We start from the raw sequence: 16,659 nt of genomic DNA, 5'->3' as shown, positions 1-16,659 counted from the left end.
GGGGTTGTGCTGTCAATTTGGGGGGAGGTTCGGCGAATGAACACACCAAGTTCTCTCTTAGCTTTACGCGTTAAATGAATGTTACACTGCAACACCTTTAAATTCACAGCACAGCCAACATAAGACGTTGTAGAAATCACACCTCGACATTTAGTTTGAGAGATAAAGTTTCTGAATTGCGTGCTCTGCAAGCATTCTTGTTCATTAAACGCAATCTAGATTGCCCAGTATTGTAGTTTGCCAAGAGTTTCACTTAGGGTTTGGTGCAGATTGGGATTTTCATTTCAAGATTGTTTTCGATCCATTCTGTTAAATGGCGATTACCAAGATGACGGCGACAGGTGATATGCAGTGGATGGAAGATGCCCCTCCGCAGAAGCTGTGTGTGAGGGGACGAAGGACTTTCGAGAAAAAGCTGCTGCCGATTGCGGAAGAGCGCAGTCTCAGCAACGGCGAACTCATGGATGGTCTTCGCTCTGCTTTTCCCGAGGTCTGTACCTTCAAATCGGAGACGGATAATATAAGATTGGTGTCGGCAGAGTGTTGAAATTTTTGTTCTCGCATTCTGAAATCTTCAGATCACGAAGTTATTTCTGGGAATCGATACGGGATTCGGATGGTCCATATGACGTAACTATTTCAATTTGTATTGTATAAAGCAAAAAATATTTCTCCTCTGAAAATTATTCTTTTATTCGTCATATGCGCTGCAAGTTCAGATCTATACGTTTTAATATTCCTAATGAAATTGGATTTCACAGGAAATAAAATGGTGAAAAAGGGGTGGATTGGCAATTTTTCCTTTTCGACTTTCGATTTTTTTCCCATTTTCCCATAATCCGATGGATTCTGTGCCTTCCCCTTCGTAACATATTCTTTGGGAGGCATTTTCCCTTCTCTGTTCAAGGTCTCAGAAATCTTTTGATCTCAAACTGTAACCTCATAATTTCAATCCAAAACTGTAATTTATATCTTTTGCCATAAAAATGGTAAGAATTTAATGAAAAAGTAATTTAGTATCTAAAACTGGAATTTTATATTAAAATGTCTAATTTAATTTGTGGATAATTAAATCTATTTGTATCTCACCATTCCAATGTATGCGATTTAAAATTTCAACAGTCGACTACACGTTTCCAATGATTTTAAATTCACCAAATTTCAGGAGAGAGAACTGAAAGTGAAGCAATATAACAGAACCGTCCTTTTTCTCACTTTCGAAAAAAGATACAACCTAGAGGCTGTGGAATCTTCTTTCCCCAAACTGCATTTTGCACGAGCGAGGACTTTAGGGATATTTTACAGAATCTCGAAAAATATATTTCACAAAAAAATCAGATCACGTCATGGCCAATCAAGCTATCTTTGAAAATAAAATCATTATATTTTTAATTATATCAATATAGTATTGAAACTTCCAACTTATAAATCATTGAAACTTCCAACTTATATATCATTAATAAATTGTAAATTCACGAAAATATCAAATTAACTCTATAATCCAGCCAAATTTCCCTATCTACACAAATTGTTTTGAAACCCATCCTTTTTTTTTACCCCATTCACCCTCAAACTCAACCCACTTTTTATTTTATTAAATAGTTGGAATATGAAAATTTAGAAAAGGAAACCCATCCTTTTTTTTTACCCCATTCACCCTCAAACTCAACCCACTTTTTATTTTATTAAATAGTTGGAATATGAAAAACCCACTTTTTATTTTATTAAATAGTTGGAATATGAAAATTTAGAAAAGGAAAATTTAGTAGGGAGAATATTCAAATGGTATTTTTAAGGGTGGAAATAAATTCACTACCATAAAAAAAAAAAAAAAAAAACCAAAATTTTAAAGCTTGATAATTATAATCTAGATTTTCAAAAATTCCTGCCAAAAATTTTCAAAATCTTATAAAATTTCCCTTAATTTTCTAGACATACTTAAATTTCTTTAAACCATAATTCTATAATACCATATATTAAATTCTTTGAATATATAATATCATATATAAATCGTTCTTAATACATTCACAATTTCACATATTGATGTTGCTGCTATTACTTCCTTAATACATTCACAATTTCACATATTGATATTGTTGCTATTACTTCATTACATACAGTTCTGAGCTCCAAAATGACGAGATTTCATAATTCGATATCGATCTCTAAAAGATTATGACTCTCCGATGCGCACATAATTACACAAATTTCCCAGAGGAACTTGAGCATGAATAAGAAAATCTTTTGTTGTGTTTACAGTGTTCTTACAATTTTTTTTAACATGATACAAGTTCATACCCCCATGCCGTAATTGGGTACATTGCTAGGTTTTCCTAGATATGGACCATCCAATTCAATATCGCTTCTCATTTAAAAAAAACACCCTCGGGCACTTGCAAAAGTACAGTAGAGAAAAAATTCAAGACGTTTCAGACGCAGATCTTCCAATATCGCCCTCAGCTTTGAAACCACAGGACCCAGGAAAAGCTGGTTGAAGGCCATCCATGAGCTCGCCATTGCTGAGACTCCTCTCTTCTGCGATAGTGGGCAGTTTTTGGCCAGAAGGTCGCCGTCTTACCACGTATTCCTTCCGGTAAGGAGCAATTTCCATCCACTGCACTTTGCCCGCCGCGGCCGTTTTCGGAATCGCCATTACTGATGTCTTCCGGGAGAAAACAATCTTCCGACCAAACCCTTACGGTGTACTACTCTGCAGAGGCGACGCAAAATTGGGTTGAATCGGAGAAAATATCTTCCAAATAACGCAGATGTAAACTGTAATTTGGAACGACGGATCATTGAACTGAGATTTCCACGACTCCTTGCGATGGGTGTGCTGTGAATTTAAAGGCGGCGTGGTCGCATTCATTCTAGAGAAATCAAACTTACTCCGATAAGTTCGCTGTATCTTCTTGCATTGACGGGTAGAGTGCATATGGAAGTTTCGTTCAAACTTAGATAAGTTCGCTGTATCTTCTTGCATTGACGGGTGGAGTGCATATGTGGAAGTTTCTGAGCGAAAGAAATATTTCGCTTCGAGATGGGGGCAATTTTCTGTCTCATGAATCTTTGATGCGACTTATTAGTCAAGCAGAACAGTCAATAGTACTTTTGTGAGTGCTGTTTCGTTTGCGATAGTGATACTTTGGGCATAATTTTGGTAAAAATTTGGGGAAATTTGTATTATAGTAATCAAATTTTAGTATTTTGGATGCTGTAGGGATTGAATTTATTTTTATTATAATAAAATGATTTGGGAAATCTGTATTAAATTTTAGTATTTGGGTGTTCTAAAAGCTAAATCTATTCACACCATTAAAAAAATTTCAAACACTACTATAATTAATCTTTTTTTAATTCACTTTTAAAATTTACCTTCCGCAAGAAATTATAGCCTTGGTACACAACACCTTTGATTTCTATGGCTTTTCATATTTTGAAGGCTTATTATTATATAACTCTGCGCGGGAATATATTGGGATGCTTCTTAATATTACTCTCTGCAAGGCAATGTTGAGTGGAACTTAGAACTTATCGAGTGGAATTTATATGGCTTTGATGCTTCTTATTATTAGTTTGAAAAGTGTCGTTTGGTTTCTAGGATTTTGATGTCTGGGATGCTTCTTATTATTAGTTTATGATAAGCAGGGAAAGAGTGATTTATTAAATATTATTATTTATAAATTAATTTATTATAATTTTAATATTATTATTATTATTTTTTGTTTATTTTTATTATGTATTTATTAATGGAGTTGTCTATAATGCGATTTTTTGGATATTTTGGTGATCGAATCCGGCGGAAGAAATTGAGGTTAAATCTTGATTTGTTGCAGTTAAAATGGTTTTTTAACTGCATATTTGGATTCAGCACCCTGGAAAACCTGGGACGCTTTCACTGTGCAGAAACTAGCTATCAAATTTGCGATACTGCTTTATTAATGGCTTGTGGGTATGTCAATCATATTTACTAAAATAATTAAGATTATTATTGTTTGATTTTTATGATTAATTGGAAAGACATTATCAAGATTATGTTGGAACTATTGAGAGGGGGTGAATCAGTATTTTTTTTCAATTATTATTTTTATCAGTTAAAAACATTTATATTTGGAACACAGAAATAAATAACAAGAATAGATGCTTTTATTAATATGATATTTGCAATAAATCAAGTAATATATATATATATATATATGTGTGTGTGTGTGTGTGTGTGTGGTTTCAATCAGTTGCCAAGCACCAACTTGGACTCTTTGTGAGGCTCCAACTTCCAGAGCACCAACTTTGTTTTGTCAAAGCACCAACCTTGAATTTAGGAGCACCAACTTCCAGGAAACCAATCCTTTCAGTCCTGAGGCACCAACCCTCTATTGTAACTGTCTAGATCTGTTTGGTTGTAATTCTCTACTCTCAACCCTGCTGGCCCTATGACTTACTTCTGTCTTCTTGTTCCTTCCACTTCTGCCAGAATTTCGGCTCCCTTTTTTTCTTACAGTTTGCCAGCAACATTAAACTTTACTTGTTCTCTATTTTATATGCCTAATATGCTTGACCTTTGGCTTCCTCCTTCGCTCGCTTGAGCTTCGGCTTCCTCAATGCTCGTTCGACCTTCTGGCTTCCCTCATTCGGTCGCTTTAGCTTCCTCTGCGCTCACTCGACCATCTATGCTCTCTTGACACTTTGGCTTCCTGATCCATGGCTTCCTCTGTCTATTCGAGTGTTCCAATACTCACAGGACACGTTTAGGAGGAAGAGAGGCCGAAATACAAAGAAATGTTGCTTATTAAAAAATATTAGAGAGGTCTTTTTTCCTTTAATAATATTCATACATTAGACTTCATTATTTACGGAGGATTCATTTGAGAGACTGTACCAATGGGGAGGTCCCACATGCCACGTCACAATCGCAATCGCAATCGATGGTTTGAGATCCCTTAGAGACTAGCGATATAGCGGATGCGATATTACATTTAGTCATGTTAAATGGTGCATTCGGGTCCGTAATATATATTGCAATCGACAATCTGGTGGTGTCAATTCTTTTGAACATTGCGATTCAATGGATGTGATATTTCAATAGGTCATATTATAATGCTGCAGCGGGTCCGCATACATATCGCAATCGGTGGTTCGGGGATGACAACCCTTTATAACTTGCGCTATGAGAGTTCCGATAGGCGGATGCGATATAACAATAGGGCAGTTTATAATGGTGTAGTCTGTCGACATATATATATATAACCTTCCCACTCTATAACATTGGTTATATAGAATTTAACCACATGAAATCCTTATATCCACACGATTTCTATTATAATGTTTATATAATAGAAATACACAATAATCATGTGTAACTTGCCTTTTCTGCCTTTTTTTTAGCCTTTGCACATTTTCCGATGTTTTCATTTTTTGGATCAATCCTCCATCGTAGATCATACCATCCCATCCGATGGTTGATATTACACTTGACCAGCAAAGCTACTCAGTGATCCTGCACTATAGATCAAAACTGCATTTGATCCAACGCTGGACAATGATATTGGGTGAGCTACATGCACGAGGATTACCCGCCAGATAAAGAGGTTTCCTCTCTCCTTCAATGTGCGACGTGTCAATTTCTTAATGGAATCAGACGCTCTCCTCTAAATACCACTTACCGCCTAGCATCCGCCCGATAACCACTGCCACTATTACAAACCTACCGGTTAACTGTTGAACGCAGTTACACAGAGTAACGACTCTCTGCTCTTTCCTTCTCGTGGTTTCAAATGACTCTTCCTCTATGCTTCTCTTGCTCCTCTAATCGGTCTTCCCTTTGGATTCTGATAGTTCTTCTTTGGCATATATTATGTGCGATGCTCCTCCGTTAACTGCGCTTCCACTGGCTTCTCCTCCTGATGCATGTTCCTCTTTGTTCCTTCTAATGAGATTCTTCCCTGCTTTGATAGCTCTGCTCTGATAACTCTTTGTTCTTCCGATAGCAGTTTCCCTTGGACATATCTCTCTGTGACTTCCGATGACTTTTTTTATGTACCTTCGTTGATGCGATCCTCTTTCTAGTGGCTTTTCTCCTTTGCTTCACAAGTATGCTCTACTTCTCCTTGGCTTCATATTGACATTAATGACAATCTAGATCAACAATCTCCCCCTTTGTCATTGATGGCAATATTCTTCTTCCCTCCCCCTTTGACATCAATGGCAAATGAGTGCACAAGGACTCCCCCTGTCCTGCAACATCTTTACGAATCAATTTAAGTGATGCTAAAGAGATAACCCCCATCTTTTGATGAAGATGTTCAAATGCTTCTTGAGGAAGAGGTTTTGTGAAAATATCAGCTATCTACTCCTTAGTATTGATATATTCCAAGATGATGTTTTGTTTAGCTACTTGTTCATGAAGGAAATGATACTTGATTGGTGTATGTTTGGTCTTTGAGTGCATCACTAGATTTTTGCTGACGCTGATCGCACTTGTGTTATCACAATAGATGGTAATTGGCTGATTTATACCTATGTTGACATCTTTTAGAGCTTCCTTTATCCATAGTATTTGAGTACAACAATCTACAGCAGCTATATACTCGGCTTAAGCTGCAGATAGTGATATGGATGTCTGTTTTTTGTTGAGCCAAGATACTAAATAGTCTCCTAGGAAGAATGCATTTCCACTAGTACTTTTCCGATCATCCACACTTTTGGCCCAATCAGCATCGATGTATGCAGTCAAAGTAAGAGTCGAGCTCTTAGGGTACGAGAGACCAAAATCACAAGTTCCTTTCAGGTGTCTGAGAATTCTTTTTACAACCAAAAAATGGGATTGTTTAGGGGCATATTAAAATCTTCCCACCATTCCTACTGCTCACATAATTTCTGGTCTCGTAGTAGTTAAGTATAGAAGGGCTCCAATTATTGAACTGTAATGAGTTGCATCCACTGGAGGGGAGTCATCATTTTTGCTCAATTTGCAACTTGTGGTCATGGGTGTGCTCATGGGTGCACAGTCTTCCATTCCATATCTTTTAAGCATGTATTTAAGATATTTGGCTTGAGATATAAAAATGCCTGTCGTGGTTTGAGATACTTGTAGTCCAAGGAAGTGAGATAACTCTCCTATCATTGACATCTTGAACTCTTTTGACATATTTTTAGAAAACGCATGGCTCATCTCATCATTATTACTAGCAAAAATCAGATCATCAACATAAACAAGTGTGACTAGTAACTTATCCTCATCCGTCTTTATGTAGAGATTAGTTCCTGCCACCCCCTTCTTGAAGCCTTGTTGTTGTAGATAGTGATCCAATCTTGTGAACCAAGCTCTAGGAGTTTGTTTCAACCCATATAATGCCTTTTTCAACTTACAAACAAAGTCTTTTCCTTCTGTTAGATTAAACCCTTCTGGTTGCTCCATGTAGACTTTTTCCTTGAGTTCTCCATTCAAAAGTGTTGATTTTACATCCATTTGATAGATTTTGAATCCTTTTGAGGAAGCAAATGCCAAGAACATCCCTATAGCTTCCACATGACCTACTGGTGAAAATGTTTCTTCAAAGTCAATTACTTCAATTTGTGAATAGCCTTTACGTACAAGCCTTGCCTTGTTTCTAATGATTTGTCCATCTTCATTCATTTTGTTTTTGAACACCCACTTGGTTTCTATTATGTATTTGTCCGTTGGACGAGGTACCAGCTCCCATGTCTCATTCTTCTCAATTTGAGACATTTCTTCTTCCATGGCTTTTACCCTATGAGGATCCTTGCTTGCTTGAGTAAATGTTTCTGGTTCTATCATGGATAGAAGAGCAACATCAATCTTCCTTGGTGTACTAGTCATCCTTCTTCGGGTTTGCATCCCTTCATCCATATTGCCAATAATCTGCTCTTTTGGGTTATATTTTTGGAGAAATTTCATCTTTGAAGGGGTTTGAGATGGTTCTTTTTCCTTGGTTTTTCCTTTGTCTTTTTCTTCTCTTTCAGGTTCTTCTTCTTCAATGAGAGGATTAACTTCATGTTTTTCAATTTCTTTTTCTGGAAGGTCTTCATCAATTTTTACATTAATGCTTTCCACTATCTTCCGTAGTCAGTTATTGTAGCACTTGTAGGCTTTCTTTCTTATAGAATATCCAAGAAAGATCCCTTCATCAACCCATGAATCAAATTTTCCTGTTGAGTCATCATTGATTTTTATGAAGCACTTGCTTCCAAAAATCTTGAAGTATTTTATTGACGTAGGTCTTCCTTTCCATAATTCATAAGGAGTCTTTTCATTATTTGGTCTCAATTGAGTTCGATTCAATGTATAGACAGTTGTCCCGACTGCTTCTTTCCAGAATTTTGTCTACAAGTTAGCTGTTATTAACATTGTTCTTGCCATTTCTTGAACTGTTTGGTTTCTTCTTTCAACTACCCCATTTTGCTTTGGTGCTTTGGCAGCAGAGAGTTCTCTTTTAATTCCATGTATTTTACATAATTCATCAAATTCTTTTGATGTGAATTCTCCCCCTCTATCTGTTCTAAGACACTTAATTTTAGATTCCTTTTCATTTTCCACAAGAGCTTTAAGATTCTTAAAACACACAAATTCTTCGAATTTATATTTTATAAAATATACCCACATCATTCTAGTATAGTCATCAACAACTAAAGCAAAGAACCTTTCTCCTTGGAGTGCCGAAGTTCTAGTTGGTCCACATAAATCAGCATGAATGATCTCCAAAGGCTTTGATGTAGAGAACTCCTTGGTCTTGTGACTTGTTCTAGTTTGCTTTCCATGTTGACATGGACCACATACTCCTTGATTTGGTTTGAATAACTTTGGAATGTCTTGTACTTCTTTAATCTAGTTGATATTGATCAAGTTATCGAAGCTTGTATGTCCAAGTCGCTTGTGCCACAACCAACTTTCATCTGTTTGACTTAGGTAGCATTTATCTTCTTGAATCTTGTTCAGAATATAGATGTTGTCTAGTGTTCTAACCCCTTTCGCCACAAGTTTCCCTGAGGAAGATTTCCTTATTTCACAGTCTTTGGTGCTAAAGACAACATTATGTCCTTGATCACAGATTTGGCTAGCAATCAGGAGGTTGTGTTTGAGCCCGTTTACTAGCAAAGAATTTTGAGCTTTTCCTTTTCCATTAATAAGAGTAATAGTTCCTTTTCCAGTAATTTTGGCAGATCCACTTCCAAAGGATACATTTCCTTCCTTTTTGTTCAATGAGACAAACTTTCTTTTGTCCCCTGTCATGCGTTTGGAACACCCACTATCCACAAACCAATGATTTTCATTATTTTGAGCACATAGAGCTAGGCCACATTTATCCGTGTTGGGATTCTCACTTCTTGCTTTTCCTCTTTTGAGTGGGAAATTTTGTTCATTCTGTCCATTATTATTACATAAAGAGAAAACCAGATCAAATTTGGCCAAGGGATCAAAAGAATTGTAGGTCTTGATTTGTCCTTGCCCTTTGGGGCCATATGGTTTATTTATTTGATCCTTTAGTTTTTGTGTGTCATTCTTACGAGCCACGAAATGTCTAGATTGATGACCAAAATTTTTACAATGGAAACAATGCCCAAAAAAGATAGTTTTGTACCTGTTGTAATAGCCATTTAATCCTTCAGTTTAGGTGTGTCATTCTTACAAGCCATGGAATGTCTAGATTGATGACCAAAATTTTTACAATGGAAACAATTCCCAAAAAAGATAGTTTTGTACCTGTTGTAATAGCCATGATTTGAATCAACATTCTTCCTTGGAGTTATTCCCACTTCATTCTTTGGATTTGAGATGGACCTTTGATGAAATATTGTTTTGTATCTGTTGTAACATCCATGATTCGAATCAGCATTCTTCCATGGAGTTACTCTCTCTTCATTCTTTGGAAATGGGATGAGCCTTAAATGAAATAATCTTTCTTCTTTTGGGTTGCTGGAAAGTACGTCGACATAGCTTTTCGCATTATTCTTAGTACTTGATGATTCTCCTTTAAAACCTATTCCACATTTGTCATGTTGAGGTTTTTGATTATTTAGGATAGTGTCAAGTATTTGAGAGCTTTTCCAACCCTTTTTAACTTGCTCCAATTCCTTCCTGAGAGATACCATTTCGGCTTCACGTTCTTCGCAAGCTTCTTGTATTTCTTTTAGCTTATTTTTCAAGAGATCTTCCCTTCTTTTTGTTTCCTCGTTTTCTACCTTAAGAGAAATGATTTTATTTTATAATTTCTCATTTTCTTCAATGGCACTTATTAACAATTCATCTACATTTCCATCTAGCCCTGAGTCATCATCATTTGTGAATGCCATGAATAATACTTCTTGGCTTCCAGCATGGTCATTTTCTTCATCTGATTCTTCATTACCTCCTTTGCGGTGAGGGAACTAGTTAGTTGATTTCTTTTTTATGACTAAAAATTCATCTTCATCAGACTCATCTTGCTTAGAGAGGAAATTCTTCTTATTGAACCCTTTCTTTTTGTATACCATCCTTTTAGAATTTTCTTCATCATCACTATCATGCTTATGATGACATTTTGCAACATAATGACCTATTTTCCACATTTGAAACAAATAAGAGGGTATTTACCTTTTAGCTTAGATCCTATCTTCAGCCTTCGTACAAATTGCGCTAATTCGAATTCAACATCAGATTCATCACTACTGACATTCCTTTCTTTGCCCTTTTATGATTTTGAGGCCTTGAATGCTGCATCTTTTGAACTTGGGCAACCTTTTCTCATCTCATAGGCAATGAGGATTCCATGGAGTTCATCCATCTTAAGAGTATCTAGATCCTTCATTTCTTCTATGGCACTTACTTTGGAGTCAAATCTGTCTGGGAGAGATCTTAAGACCTTTTGAACAATGGTGCTTTCTTCAATGTTTTCTTCCAATCCTTTAAGAGAGTTGACTACTTCAGCTACTCAAAGAAAGTATGATGCAATATCTTCTTCATCATCCATTTTCAAACTTTCAAATTTCCTTCTATGAGTTTGAAGCTTTGCCTTCTTGACTTTGGAGTCCCTGTCATATAAGCCAATTAGCTTATCCCATACTTCTTTGGCAGAGTTACAATTCATGACTTTTGTAAATCCAGAATCAGTGATTCCACTAGTGATGGAGTTTAAGGCTTTTGCATTTGCAACGTAGACTTTCCTCTCGTCATGATCTATTAGAAGAGTGGAAGGAGCTATGTACTCATTTAATACCAAATGCCAAACTTCAGGTCTAAGGGACAATAAGTAGTAGGACATTCTCTTTTTCCAGAAACCAAAATTTGTGCCATCGAACAAAGGAGGTCTTCCTGACACTTCTTGATTTCTCATCTTGACTAAGAATCCTTCTTCAAGATGTTAGGCTGATATGAAAAAGCCCGCTTTAATACCAATTGTTGGAAATACTGAGAGGGGGGCTAAATCAGTATTTCTTTTCAATTATTATTTTATCAGTTAAAAACATTTATATTTGGAACAAAGAAATAGATAACAGGAATAGATGCTTTTATTAATGTGATCTTTGCAATAAATTAAGTACTATATATATATATATATATATATATATATATATATATATATATATATATATCTATATATATATATATATATATATATATATATATCTATATATATATATATATATATATATATATATATATGGTTTCAATCAGTTGCCAAGCACCAACTTGGACTCTTTGTGAGGCTCCAACCTCCAGAGCACCAACTCTGTCTTGTCAAGGCACCAACCTTGAATTTAGGAGCACCAACTCCCAGGACACCAATCCTTTCAGTTCTGAGGCACCAACCTCAAGGGCTCCAACCCTCTGCTATAACTGTCTAGATCTGTTTGATTGTAATTATCTGCTCCCAACCCTGCTGGACCTATGACTTACTTCTGTCCTCCTGTTCCTTCCACTTCTGCCAGAAATTCGGCTCTCTTTTTTTCTTACAGTTCGCTAGCAACATTAAACTTTCCTTGTTCTCTATTTTATATGCTTGGTATGCCTGACCTTTGGCTTCCTCCTTCACTCACTTGAGCTTCGGCTTCCTCAACGCTCATTCGACCTTCTCGCTTCCCTCCTCCGGTCGCTTTAGCTTCCTCTACGCTCGCTCGACCATCTATGCTCGCTTGACACTTCGGCTTCCTGATCCATGGCTTTTTCTATCTATTCGAGTGTTCCAATACTCACAAGACACATTTAGGAGGAAGAGAGGCCGAAATACAAAGAAATGTTGCTTATTAAAAAATATCAGAGAGGTCCTTTTTCCTTTAATAATATTCATACATTACACTTCATTATTTACAGAGGATTTCATTTGAGAGACTGTACCAACGAGGAGGTCCCACATGCCACGTCACAATCACAATAGCAATCAGCAGTTTGACATCCCTTAGAGACTAGCGATATAGCGGATGCAATATTACATTTAGTCATGTTAAATGGTGCATTCGGGTCTGTAATATATATCGCAATCGACAATCTGGCGGTGTCAATTTTTTTGAACATTGCGATTCAACGAATGTGATATTTCAATAGGTCGTATTATAATGTTGCAGCAGGTCCGCATACATATCGCAATCGGTGGTTCGGGGGTGACAACCCTTTATAACTTGCGCTATGAAAGTTCCGATAGGCGGATGTGATATAACAATAGGGCAGTTTATAATGGTGCAGTGGGTCTGCATGTATATATATATATATATATATATATATATATATATATATATATAACCTTCCCACTCTATAACATTGGTTATATAGAATTTAACCACATGAAATCCTTATATCCCCGTTATTTCTATTATAATGTTTATATGATAGAAATACACAATAATCATGTGTAACTTGCCTTTTCCGCCTTCTTTTTAACCTTTTCACATATCCGATGTTTGCCTTTTTCACATCAATCCTCCACCGTAGATCTTACCATCCCATCCGACAGTTGATATTACACCCAACCAACAAAGCTTCTCGGTGATCCTGCACCGTAGATCAAAACCGCATTTGATCCAATGCTCGACAACAATATCAGGTGAGCTACATGCACGAGGATTACCCACCTGATAAAGTGGTTTCCTCTCTCCTTCGACGTGCAACATGTCAATTGCTTAATGGAATTAGGCGCTCTCCTCTAAATACCACTTACTGACTAGCATCCGCGTAATAACCATTGCCACTATTACAAACCCGCCGGTTAACACGGTTACACAGAGCAATGACTCTTCACTCTTTGCTTCTCATGGTTTCAAATGACTCTTCCTCTATGCTTCTCTTACTCCTCTGATCGGTCTTCCCTTTGGATTTCGATAGTTCTTCTTTGACATATATTACATGCGATGCTCCTCCGTTAACTTCTCTTCCGTTGGCTTGTCCTCCTGATGCGTGTTCCTCTTTGTTCCTTCTAATGAAGTTCTTCCCTGCTTTGATAGCTCTGCTCTGATAGCTCCTTGTTATTCCGATAGCGGTTTCCCTTGGACATATCTCTCTGTGACTTCCGATGACTCTGTTTATGTACCTTCGCCGATGCAATCCTCTTTCTAGTGGCTTTACTCCTGTTCTTCACAAATCTGCTCTCCTTCTCCTTGGCTTCATATTGACATTAATGACAATCTAGATCAACATATTATTATTGTTATTTAATATTATTATTACTATCGATTAATATTATTATTAAATATTTCAAAATTAAATATTATATATTAATTAATACAAATTTATATTAATAATAATAACAATTTTATTAATATATATTTATGAATGTTAGATGCAAATAAAACCTCACGGGTATATCAACAATATTAATAATTTTAATATTGTTGTGTTAGTGATTAATTCATGGCAATTTAATTTTGAAAAAAAAATATTTATTTTTCAATATAATAAATAATTTATTTTGTGAATACTAGATTGGATTATAATTTGAAAGTTTTATTGTAGTGTTTGCACAATATAATATAGTGTAGATACTCTTCTACATATGGTTTGCCATAATTTATCAATATAGTTATAATATGCATGTATGATTTTAATGTTTATCTAGTGGATTTTTATTTTTAGGGTTGGGGAAAAATCATCTAAAAATAAAAGCATTGACATTAGTTCATATTAAGGCAAATAATATATTTACTATGAGATACTTCTGACTATAATTTAAGTAAAACCTTTACACAAAAATAAATAAAACTATATAAATAAATATATTTACTATAAATTATTTCCCACCATTATTTAAATTTTCAAAAATAAAATTATAAACATATAAAATTTTAAGCAAAATGAATTAATAAATAATATATCCACTTCACATATCAATTCATTAGTTTCTTAAGATTCACCGATGTAAATTATAATTTTATTCAAAACCTAATTTTTAATTTGAGTAACATAAGCTAAACTAAACTGCCATAAGACACTTATTAATTGCACAAAAAGGGGAAAAGCTTAAACTCTATTTTAAATTAGATAAAAATATTAAAGCATGTTGAAGCGTATTACGTTATGGGAAGGAGATTGTTTAAATAAAGTATCTCTTTGATTTTTATGTTTTTATTTTACCTTCAAGAGAGGGTCGTGGTGCTAATCCCGTTGCCTTCCTTTCCAATGGCGCGTTAAATGAAAGCACTCACCTTTCCTCTCAAATTCACATTCACAGCAATGACGCGTTAAATGAAACTCACCATCACTTCAAATTCACATTCACAGCACAGTGCATTCCGGCCAAAATCGCGCGGTGTGGAAATCATGACTTCAGAAATTTTTTTCTTGTAAACATGTCATTAGAAGATTCGAGAGAGGCCTTGTGCTGTCAAGTTAGTGAGGTTCGGCGAATGAACACACCAAGTTTCCTTCTCTTTGCTTCACGCGTTAAATGAAAGTTACACTGCAACACCTTTAAATTCACACCACATCCAACATAGGCCGTAGTGAAATCATACGTCGAAATTTCCTTTGAGAGATAAATTTTCTGAATTGCGTGCTCTGCAATGAGTATTCGTGTTTATTAAGCGCAATCCAGTTAGCTTAGCATTGCAGTTTGCCAAGAGTTTTCCTTTGGATTTGTGGGGATTTTCATTTGAAGATAGTTTTTGGCCGATTAATGGCGATTCCCAAGACGGCAAAAGCTGATATGCAGTGGATGGAAATCGCCCCTCCGCTGAAGCTGTTTGTGAGAAGATGGCGGCCTTTTGAGAAAAAGCTGCTGCCGATAGCAGAAGAGCGTAGTCTCACCAACGGCTAGCTCATGAATGGCCTTAGCTCTGCTTTTTCTGCGGTCTGTAGCTTCGAAGATGAAGGCCATAATGGAAGATTTGCGTCGGCAGAATGTTGAAAATTTTGTTCGCGCATTTTGAAATTTTTAGATCACCAAGTTGTTTCTGGGAATCGATACCTGATTTGGCCAGTCATATCCTGTACCAATTTCAATTTGTATTTTATATCAAAGAATAAAATTATTTCTCTGCTGGAAGTTTTTATTACTCAAATGCATTGGAATCTCAGATCTATATGTTTTAATATTTCCCTAATAGAATTGAATTTCAAAGGAAATACAACGCTGAAAAAAGAGTGGATTGGCAATTTTTTTTCCTTTTCGGCTTTCGAGTTCTTTCCATAACCTGATGGATTCTGTGTCTTCCCCTTTCTCGGGTTTCTAAAACCCGCGACATATTCTTCCGGAGGCCTCAAAAATCTTCGATGGATTGGGTCGGGGGTGTCGGATAGCGGAATTCATTCTGCTTTCCTTTTGATCGGAAACCGTAATCTCATATATCTCAAAGCCGTAGTCTAACGACATTATTTTTTTTGCCAGGAAAGTTATGTAAATTTTTGGATTAAAATTTTAGGTGGCTTAAAAGTTTTTGATGGTGGTGAATCTATTTTCACTATCAAAAACACGATTACAATATTGTCTTTACAATATTTTTTGAAAATTTTTGTCCAAATTCCCACTTTTGACCGTAGTGGCTATTCTAAAACTGTAATTCCATTATATTTATATCCTCTGGTATAAAAATGATAAGAATTTAATTTACATGATCTGAGAAAGTGATTTTATATTTAAAAAATTAATTTAATTTGATAGTAAGAATTTACATGATTTTAAAAAGTAATTTAATATTCCAATTTATTTTTTGATTTTTGAGAAATCTTTGGGTGATGATCACATGACAACTCATTATTATTAAAGGGTCAAAGTTAAGTAACAAAGAATCACCGATAAAACGAATGGGAATTAACAACTAACCAAAGGGGAGAAATCAAAATAAATTAAACAAAGAGGAGAAATCAAGATAAATTAATAACAACCAAAACAAATTTTAAAACTCAAGATTCATAAAAATATATTAAACCTCTATAAAAATAAATAAATAATGATAAAAATAATAGAATAAAAATTGATATATTAAACCTGTATAAAAATAAATAAATAATGATAAAAATAATAGAATAAAAATTGATACTACATAAATAAATGAATAATTGATGAAAATGAAATAAAAATGCTAAGAGCAAAGACAAAGACCCAACCATTGTTAATTTTCTAGCCATCATTCCTTTTTAGATTATTTGGTCTCCTTTCAATCTCTATGGCCTCCTGATCCGAATTTAAATAGGAATGCAACAAATTACAGATATAACCATAAGCATAGAGATGTAGTAGA

At 35.4% G+C, this 16,659-nt stretch overlaps 1 protein-coding gene across 1 annotated transcript; it reads right to left on the bottom strand.

Moving 5' to 3' along the window:
* Positions 1-1,957: 1,957 nt before the first annotated feature.
* LOC149254737 (uncharacterized) lies at positions 1,958-3,085 on the bottom strand. The gene has a single exon (XM_089457074.1). The coding sequence runs from the start codon at positions 2,651-2,653 to the stop codon at positions 2,420-2,422; it is 234 nt and encodes a 77-aa protein (XP_089313200.1). The 5' UTR covers positions 2,654-3,085; the 3' UTR covers positions 1,958-2,419.
* Between the last annotated feature and the right edge of the window lie 13,574 nt (positions 3,086-16,659).

The sequence above is a fragment of the Pinus tabuliformis genome, chromosome 7 (genome assembly GCF_031772625.1).
Source record: "Pinus tabuliformis cultivar Carrire ecotype Pingquan chromosome 7, CPIR1, whole genome shotgun sequence".
Classification (NCBI taxonomy): Eukaryota; Viridiplantae; Streptophyta; class Pinopsida; order Pinales; family Pinaceae; genus Pinus; species Pinus tabuliformis.
This window is presented reverse-complemented; position numbering and strand designations above follow the sequence as displayed.